This window comes from Monoraphidium neglectum, assembly GCF_000611645.1.
Source record: "Monoraphidium neglectum strain SAG 48.87 unplaced genomic scaffold scaffold01294, whole genome shotgun sequence".
Taxonomy (NCBI): Eukaryota; Viridiplantae; Chlorophyta; class Chlorophyceae; order Sphaeropleales; family Selenastraceae; genus Monoraphidium; species Monoraphidium neglectum.
Window position 1 is genome coordinate 1 of NW_014012334.1, and position 9563 is coordinate 9563.

A 9563-nucleotide genomic window follows, 5' to 3' on the forward strand; every position below is an offset into this window, starting at 1 on the left:
CCGCGGCGCCGCCGGGCCGCGGGCCGCCGTTTTCGGAGCGCCAGCGCGGCAGGTGCGGGGCGATGTTTTGGGGCTGCCCGTGGCCTACGTGCGCGGCTGCATTGAACATGATGTCCTGAATGTTGGCATAAGGGCTGCTCATGCCGCCGCCGCTTCTGTGGACGCGGCTCGCGTCAGCCGGCAGCCGGCAGCGGCTCCCGGCGTCTGCGGCCGAGCCAGCAGGCACGAGCCCTGGGTGCTGCTGCGCAGCCGTGGGCGCTGCCGCGGACGCCGCGCCGGCGGCGCGGCCGGGCGAAGGCGGGACGCTGACGCCGGCGTGCTGCCTTCCCGGCCGCGGCGAGGCCGCCTCGTCGCCTCCAAGCGCGCGCCGCGGCGCGTGCCCCTGCTCCAGCACGGGCGCCAGCGCGCCGGGTGACCTCGCTGGCGGGCTGCCCTCGTGCTCCTGCTCCACCTGCCACTGCAGGCCCCCACGCTGCTCCCACCGCTGCTTCTGTGCAGGCGAGCCGCTGTTGCTGCCAATGCTTGCGGCCCCCCCCGCCGCGCCGCCGCCGCCGGGCACGCCGCCAGGCCGGGCGGGCGAGCCGCTCGCCGCGGTGTGCAGCGACAGGCGTGACGCCGCCGGGGACGGGGCGGGCGTGTCGGATGGCTCGCGCGACACGGTCGTGTAAGACGTGTCGCGCGAGGCCGCGGGGGTGACGATGGGGGACTGCATGAGGGACGCGCCCGGACTGGGGCCACGCCATGGCAGGGCAAAGGCGCCCATGGTGGTGGGCTCCACGCCGCGGTGCGCCATGCTGACGGCGTCGAATGACTCCATAGTGCTCTAGTGGAGTGATTGTACGTGTGTGAGAGGGAGTGAGAGGGGTTGGTAGGGCCAACAGGGTGGGAAAGATACTGAATAGTGGTGGCAGCCGAGGTTCTCTGGTGTTTGGTGGGTTTCTCAGGTTTGCAGGGAGTGTGGGTTGACCAGGGTGTCTGGTGGCACATGGGCGGAGGGGCCGATACATGTGGCCGACTTGGACTGCGCTCAACATGAATGGCGGCCCGCCCAAGCGCATGCTGCCGAGGGATCGCTGGATGCAGGTGAGTGCACAGGTCTTGCGAGCATCGCTGCCTGCAGCGCGCCGCGCCGTCCGCTGTGCACATGTGAATAAAGCATGTCATTTGGCTGCACGACGCAACCTCGGGCCCCAAAGCCCACCAGCGTCGACATCGAGAAGCTGTGCTCCCTGGGGTCTATGATCTGCTCCTGCGTAAATGTCAGGTGGGCCGCAGTCTCCTCCGCCTCATCCAGACCACCCAGCAAACCGTACGGCCCCACCCCCAGCCCCGCCGGCGGCCTCCCCGCCTGCCCGCCGCCCGCAGCCGCCGCCCGCTGCTGTTGCGCCTGGAGTTGTGCGTGCAGCTGCTGCAGCTGCAGCGCACGCGCGCGGCCGAGGCCCGCTGCGGCCGGCCCGCCGCGCGCCGCGTCCGCGGCGAGGGCGGCAGCGGCGCCGCGCCGCGCCGCAGGGTAGCTGCAAGACGGCGCGGAGGCGTCCACTGTGTCGCCGCCTTCGGCGCCACGGACGGCTGCGTCCTCCTCATCTTCCTCGTATCCTTGGTCGTCGCTCGTTTCACCACCATCGACACCAACCCCCTCGCCCTCAATCTGGCGGCCACCCCGCTCCCTGGGCACTGCCGCTGCGACCTCCCAGGGGCGGCTCTTGTCGGGACCCTCAGGTACTGCTTTGCTGCCTTCCTCGTCTGTGCTCTCATCACCTTCATCCTGCTCGTTGCCACCCTGCTGCTGCCAATTATTGTAATGAGTTTTGTGTCGCTGCTGCTGCTGCTGCTGCTGCTGCTGCTGCTGCTGCTGCAGCTGCTGCTGCTGCTGCTGCTGCTGCTGCCGTAGCTGCTCACCGTCTTTTGCCGCCGTCGGCTGCCACAACCTCTGCGCCGGCCCGCCAACTGCGTCCGCCGCCCCAGTTCCGCTCATTGCCGCCGCCGTGGCGTTGGCAGTGCGTGAGGCGTCATGCAGGCCGACAAGCCGCTGAGCAGGTGTAAACTCAAACTGCCGGGCGTGCGGGCCCTGCCCGTGGCCGTGGCGCTGCAGGGGTGCAAGCTCAAACCGGCTCTGCGAGGAGCCCAGGTCGACCTGCGTGTGAGATGGCCCCCGCCCATCTCGGTCCCACTCAAGCCCGGCGCCGCCCGCGGCGCGGATGCCGCTGGCGCTGATGGTCACGCTCATGCCGGCGCCGCCGCTGGTCACGGCGTCGTCCAAAGAGGGCGCGGCCCAGTCGAGGGGGTCGGCGCCGGCGCCACCAGCGCCGCCGGCGCCGCTGCCGGGCGGCGCGTCGCCGTGCTTGCTCAGCTCGGCTGCAACCACCACAGGCTCCAGGAGCGCAAGGCCCCCATCAGCAGCCCCTTCCTGCGAGCTCCGCCCGCTGCCGCCGTCGCTGCCGCGGTTGCGGCTGCGCCATGCGGCACCGCTGGGGGACCCGCTGGGGGATCCGCTGGGGGACTCGTCTGGCACCGCTGCGGCTGTGGATGGCTGCCTTCCCGCGCTGCTGCTGTCCTCCTGACCCTCTCCTGCAGAGCGCTCCCCAGCCGACGCCAGCTGTCCCGTGGCTGTCGCCGCCCCGACCTGCGTCCCCCCCGCCGGGCCAGGCGATGTCTGCGCGGCGAATTGCGCGATCAAGTCTGCAGGCACGGCTGGCGCGTGGTGCGCCGCCGTGCCGGGTGGCGGCGGCATAGCTACCATCTGGGCCATCGCTTCATTGATAGACTTCCAAGCCAGGGGGGCGGACCCGCCGCCGCCGCCGCCAACGTTGCCGGAGCCTCTGCCGGCCTGGCGGCGCGCGTGGCGCCCTTCGTCGCTGGCGGGCGGCAAGGGCGTCACAAGAGCGGCTTCGGGCGCGCCTGGCTGCAGGAGCGCCACGGCGTCGCCAGCATCGGCCCCGGCCGCATCAGCAAGCCCGGTGGCTGCGGCCCCGGTGGTCGGGGCCGGGTCCAGCAGCGCGCTGGGAGCGCTGTGCACCCTGCCACCGCCCATCGCCGCTGCCGCCGTCGCTGCCGCGCCGCCTGCCGCTGCGCGTTCCCCGCCACCGGCAGCCGGCGGCGGCGCGCCTGGCGCGCCTGGCTGGCCCCTGGGGATGCTGGGCGGTCTGGCGGCTGCCACGGCTGCGGTGGCGGCGGCGGCGACGGCGGACGCGGCAGAGCCGGCGCTGCTTTGCGTCTGTGCGCTGCCGTCCTCGCTGACCCCCGACGCAGGCTGCACGCCAGCGCCGCGCGCTGCGTCGCGCAGGCGCCTGGTGTGTGTGTGTGTGTGTGTGTGTGTGTATGTGGACGCGCGCGCGCACGTGTGTGTGTATGTGTAAGCGTGTGTGCATCTGCGTGTGTACATGCACGTGTACGTATGTGCACATGCACGTGTGTGTGTGTCTCTCACGGACCCTTGCACGGGCGCCCGTGCAGGCACACAAACGCGCACATGTTTGTGTGAATGGATCTGCACCCAATGGATCTGCACGGGCATGTGCGTCTGTGCTCGCACATGCACACCAGCGCACGCATTTCCAACGACAAGCGTGCGCACACGCGCAAACCCACATACACGCACGCTCTTTGTCTTCCGCTGGCTGCCCCGCTTTGACTACCTTTAGGCTTGCCCCTCCCAGACACACCCCACGCACCCCCGTCCCCCACCCACCCGAATCGCTCGATGATTGCGTCAAAGGAGGGGCGGTCCCGGGGGTCTGTGGCCCAGCAGGCCGCCATCAGGGCAAACACCTCGCGGGGGCACTTGGCCGGCCGCTCCAGGCGCGTGCCGCTCAGCAGGGCGCGCACGACCTGCTCGTTCGTGAGGCTCGCATACGGCTCGCAGCCTGCCCGGGTATGGGGGCAGTGGGGGAGGGGCGAGCGCGCGCGCACACGCGTGGTGGGTGACACGCGGGGCCATAGATGGGGGAGGGAGGGTGCCGGGACCGGCGCAGGCTGCAGCGCGGCACACCCTTTGAGGATGCTGCTGCCCAGGACTTGGCAGCGACCGAACGCCCTGAAACACGGCCGGCCAACCTAGGGGGCTCACAACGACGCTGTTATATCAGAGCCTCCTTCGCGCTCCAGTCCGGGGTGCCGCCGCCACAGCCTGCCCCAGCCCGCATCTTGAACCCCCTCGGCCTATGCCGGCTCATGGGCTAAGCAAAACTACCCCCTCCCAGCCCACCGTTTGAGAATATCTCCCACATGGTGACCCCAAAGGCCCAGACGTCGCTGGCGGGGCTCCACTCCTGCCGCAGCACCACCTCTGGCGGCGTCCAGCGGACGGGCAGGCTCTCGAGCAGCGCGCGCTGAGAGGTGGCGTAGGTCTCGCGCGCCAGGCCAAAGTCGGCCACCTGGGGGGTGGTGTGTGTGTGGTTGTGTGTGTATGTGTGTGTGTGCATGTGTGTGTGTGTGTGCATGTGTGTGCATGTGTGTGCATGTGTGTGCATTGTGTGTATGTGTGTGTGTGTGTATGTGTGTGTGCATGTGTGTGCATGTGTGTGAGAGAGAGAGAGAGAGATACAGAGAGAAGGGGTGTGTGTTTGAGAGAGAGATGGAGTGTGCTGGGATGTGTCGTATGTACACGTGAGTGCATGTGTGCACATGTGCTTGCACCCTTGCAAGGTGCGCACACGGGGTTGCAAAAATGTAAAGAGAACCCCAACAGGGAGGCTACCGCCACAGGGCAATTGGAGCCAGGGGACACACATCAAGAGCTCAAGCGTTGAGGAACGCCGCGCGCCCCCATCGTCGCTGCCAGCGTCCGCCGGCACAGGCAGCGGCTGGTCGGCCAGCGGGATGACGTGCTGCCATCCCCCGAGGCCTCCGCTCCATCTCAAGTCCCCTTGAGCCGTCAACCGCATCTCATCCTTACCTTGACGTGCACAGGGTCAATGGACGCCACCAGCACGTTGCGGACCTTTGGGAGCCAAGGGAGGGGCAGGGGTGCATAAAGATTCCCAACCAGAAGGGGTTAAGGATCAAAACTTCATGGCCTAACCCCTTTTACTGCGACAAAGAGGTCATGCAGGCAAAGGGGCCCGGTTTGGAGTTTGCGTCAAATGCGGGTTGGTCACCGGGGCGGGCGGGGTTTCGTGACGCGTCGGTGCGAGCCGCGCGCGGCGCTGCAGGTCAGTGTGCGGCAGCCAGAGGGCGGCCAACGGCCAGGCGCCGCTGCACCACACCGCGCTCGATACCAAGCAACACAGGAGGGTCGGGCGCAGTGGCTAATTCAATCCCTCAAACCCACCGCCAGGTCCCGGTGCAGCACGCCCTCCCGCGCCAGAGCCGCCATTGCCGACGCAATCTGTTCGCACATCTGATGGGGGGGCACGGGGTGATTAGGGGCATGGTCGCGAGGTGTGTGTGTGTGTGTGTGCGTGTGTGTGCACACGCACCCGTGCGTGCTTGTGCAAGTGTGGGAAGAGGGGGTGAGGGAAAGGGAGTGGGCGGCAGGTGGACCCCGGGGCGCGCATTGTATTGGTGGCAGTGCATCCTTGTTAAGATATGGCGCAGACGGCAGCGATGGCGAGGCGCCAAGCCCGAGGGTTTCAAACGACGAGCTGCGACTGGGATTAGGCCCCCCCTCAGTCATCACGAATGGCCCCAGCCGCCACCGCCGCTGGCGGCGAGCGCCCCGCTGCCAGGTCACGCCGCGATGCAGCGCGCCCGCGCCCCAGCTGGCCGGCGGCCCCTCCCAAACGCGAGGTGGTGCGTCCCGATCGCCACTGCTACGGCCCACTGCACGGCTGTTTGCCTGAGGCCGCGCCCCACCTGGAACTTGGCGCTAGTGCGCAGGAAGGGCCCAAACTGCGCGAGCATCTTGTCCAGCGACCCCAGGGGCACCAGCTCCATCACCACGTACTCATTGCCAGACGCGTCCGCAGCCCACCTGGGGGCCGGGGGCCGGGGGTGAGTTCATGGTTTAGGTCTTCGGCAGTGGTGATGCCTGGGCAGCAGTGACGCCCAAGGCCGCTCGCAGCCGTGCCCAGTGCAGCCGGCGCCCCTGCGCATTCGAACGGCAAGCAGCCGCTCCCGGCGCCCCCCTGGGCGGAGCAACCTTCCCCTTGCCGTCCCAGTAACCCTCGGTCCCCCCGCCTTTGCGCCGCCCCTTGCCAACGGCCTGCACCGCCCCGCTCCTCGCCTGCGGCCCCGCCACCCCCAACCGTGCCTGCCCTCTGCGGCAGCGGCTTTGCGGCAGCTCCTCACCTGTAAAATTGGACTAGGTTGGGGTGCCCGCTCAGCTGCTGCATCATGCGCGCCTCTGTGACAGCGCCGCCCTTGCGCATGCGCACGATCGCAACGTTGGTGTTGGCCCAGCGGCCGCGGTACACCGTCTGCGTGCGGCGCAGCGCGGTGGGGATGGTGGGCGGTGCGACTCAGGGAGGCCGAGTCCAGGAGGCGGAGCGGCGAGCGGGGACCGCACGCGTGCTCTGCTGTAACGAGGCTGCGACGCGCATGCATGCTGTGGCCAACCCTTGCCCCTGGCTCCCCCCCCACCACACCACCCCCTGCGCCCGCGCCCCAAGGCACTACCGGGCGTCTGTCTCCTGCTGTGGTGGACCCACCTTGTAGCTGCCCTTGCCGATGGTCTCATGGAACACCAGCTCCTCAAAAGCCACCTGACGACACAAATACACCACCAGAGACGTAGCGTGTTTGGGCGCTTGCAGGGCTCAGGAGTGCATCTGCCGGGCCCACAAATAACAGCATGGGGCGCGGGGCGAGCCCAGCGCCGCATCGCTTGGCTCGGCCGTCCCTCGACGCGGCGAGCTGGAGGCCCACCTTATATTTGGGCTTCAGGTTGCGCTGCGACGAGGCTCGCGACGGCCTGGGGGCAGGCGCGAGAGGGACGGAATTTGCACGAGTCTTTGCCCTCCGCAAACCGGGACAGCGATGCGCCTGCATTCTCTGCATGTGTCCCACAGTCGGCACCTGAAGCCTCGCGACATCAAGACATACCTTCCCACCATCCTTTCCTGCCAATCTGCAGTTGCGTCGTTCGCTTCGCGCAAGGAGGCGGCCGCTGCAGCCACGAGCCCGCTCACCTCCGCCGCGACGAGTGGCCGTCACCCTCGGCCCCGCTGACAAGCTCGGTCCCGCTGCCGCTGCCGTGCGCCCGCTCCGCCACACCCTCGCCCTCGCTTTCGCCTTCCGCCTCGTCGGCCCGAGGGCCGTTGGCGTCGTTGGCGTAGACGGTTTGGTGGCGTGTGTGCTTGGGGTGGCCGTTGGACGAGGTGGAAGGGGCGCCCTCCACCGGCCGCTGGTCTTGTGAGGACACAAGCACCTCGTCATTGAGGCGGCGGCCGCTCTGCTGCCGCAACTGGAGGTGGTCCTGCTGAGGATGCAGCTGTGGCTCCTCCGGCTGCTGCTGCTGGTGCTGCTGGTGCTGCTGGTGCTGCTGGTGCTGCTGGTGCTGCTGCTCCTCCTGCTCTGGCTTTTGGTGCAGCAGCTGCTGCAGCCGTTGCTGGTGCTCCTCCTGCTGTTGCTGGTGCTGGTGCTGGTGCTGGTGCTGCTGGTGTTGCTGCTGCTGCTGTTGGACACCCTGACTCGGGGGGCGCGGCTGCTGCTTGAGCTGTGGCCCGCCGACAGCCGCGCCGCCGCTGCTGCTCTTGCTGCCCTTGAACTGCTCCCCAGCCCCGTCCGAATCAGAGTGCTTGACACCTATTTCATCTCTGGCCGCTCTAGAGGGCCTGAAGCAGCAGAACATGCCGACCGCGCATAGGTCGTGCGATGCGCCAGCGGCGCAGGGGTCGCAGGTGGAGAGCTGCGCGAGTTGCTGCTTGCTGGGGACACTAACCTCGCATTTTTTTCAATGACATTCCCAGGACTGCTGCTGCGTGCTGTCGGGGCTTGCCTGCTCAGCGTGCCGATCAGGGCGAATGTTTACGAGTGAATCTGCTTTGTCAGTGCTCTGCGTCTCTTGAAATTATATTCTGGATAGTGACAACTGGGAGTCACGCCCAGAGATACCGTAACTCCACCGTGGATGAGCTCGAGTGAGTCTCGCAGTGACTGACCACGGCCACACCCGCGAACAGGTTTGAAGGTATCACACCGCATGCAGATAGGCGGTAGTGTGGAATGAGACTAAGTGGATCCATCCAAAAGCAATCGCTAGAAAGCCGACCCGCGGCCTTTGACCCGCAGCCCCGCTGACACTGCGTAGCAACGGGATTTTTGGGGTGACGCCCCTGTAAACATATATAGTGTCACAAACTTGCTAAGTATCTGACTTGAGGTACGCGCGCTGGCCCAAGTGCAGCTTCTGGGTGCTGCGGTGGTGCAGCGCGCTTGCTTTCTGCCGCCGGTGAGCGCCGCTGAGCGCCGCCGCTGCTACCGCTCCAAACGCAGCTCGGCCAGCACTCAGCACCTTGCAGCTCTTCTCTGATAATATGAACGGCACGAACGATTTTGCACCCTACTGTATACCAGGCAGTCGCCGGCAGCCATAAGCAGCAGGCCACCAAGCGATCAGGCGCCATACGAGCAGCGTTTGCGCAGCGCGCCGCCTGCCGGCCTGGCCGCGCGGCTGCGGCCCAAGGTCCAGGGAGTTTTGGGCAGGTGTCGCCACGGGGCCTTGAGGCAAGATGGATGCAGACTCCTTCCTGGACCACATTGTCGCGCATGCGCGCGTGGGCGCGAGCATCGACGCGCTGCAGAACGCACGGCCCTTCACCAACAGGTGCGAGCCGCGCCCTCGCGGGGGCGGCCGGCGCTCCTGTGAGAGCAAATAGATCTGGCGAGCAGCTCGCGTCTCCCCTTGATTCCATCTGCAGCAGCCCCGCAGGCGCAGGCGCACACGCGCACCCACAAAAACCCACCCCGGCGGCGCCCGTGGCTGGGCTGCAACACCTCGCCCAAGAAATTTGCTGTGCACACTTGCGCAGGCACAGGTTTGCGCTTGAGCAGCTGAAGGAGGACCTGCAGAAGGGCGGCTCTTACGTTGAGGAGGTGCACAGGGCGGCAGGGGCCACCACCGTGCCGCACACCAGCCCAGCCTGCAGACGCGGTCCCGGCAGTGGGCGCGTGCAGCGCTTCTCGTCGCGCCCCTGTGAGCAATCCCAGCCGGCTGTGGAGAGTGCAACTCCAGCCGCTCAACGGACGCGACACGCGTGGCGCTAATAGGTGCTCACCCCCGCGCCGCAGGCTGTGAGGCTTGACGTCACTGGGGTGATGACGCGTGTGATGAAGGCCTGCCCAGGTGGGGTCCCAAGGCTGGGCGCAGCTGCTGCCAGGTGGCCATCGCCCCGTATTGTGTGGATCAAGCGAGGCCCAGACTTCACAGCGCGGCATAGCGTAGTATGCTCTTCTGCCGCCTGTGCCGTCCTGCTGGCGCGGCGCCAGCGCAGCAGGACGTCGTCCTGCATGCTGCGCTCGCGCTGTGCTGCCATTGACAGAGACCCCCCTCCCCACCACCACCACCACCACCACCACCACCACCACCACCATCACCACCACGACCAGATGATGAGGCGGTCATGGATGCCGCCGCACGAGTCATCGCGCTGTGCTCAGGGACCATGGCCTGCGCGGGCCGGGTG

At 67.7% G+C, this 9563-nt stretch overlaps 2 protein-coding genes across 2 annotated transcripts; one reads left to right on the forward strand and one right to left on the reverse strand.

Moving 5' to 3' along the window:
• Positions 1–88: 88 nt before the first annotated feature.
• MNEG_7358 (hypothetical protein) lies at positions 89–7729 on the reverse strand (the record flags this gene model as incomplete). Its single annotated transcript, XM_014044165.1, has 11 exons — positions 89–823; positions 1202–3287; positions 3689–3863; positions 4205–4373; positions 4895–4939; positions 5270–5338; positions 5794–5911; positions 6229–6356; positions 6588–6641; positions 6805–6850; positions 7068–7729. Coding segments are annotated over 11 exons (4287 nt in total), but the record flags the coding sequence as incomplete, so codon positions are not given.
• Positions 7730–8609: 880 nt separating this feature from the next.
• Positions 8610–9490, forward strand: MNEG_7359 (hypothetical protein; the record flags this gene model as incomplete). Its single annotated transcript, XM_014044166.1, has 4 exons — positions 8610–8704; positions 8910–8973; positions 9169–9223; positions 9420–9490. The coding sequence occupies 4 exons, from the start codon at positions 8610–8612 to the stop codon at positions 9488–9490; spliced, it is 285 nt and encodes a 94-aa protein (XP_013899620.1).
• Positions 9491–9563: the final 73 nt, after the last annotated feature.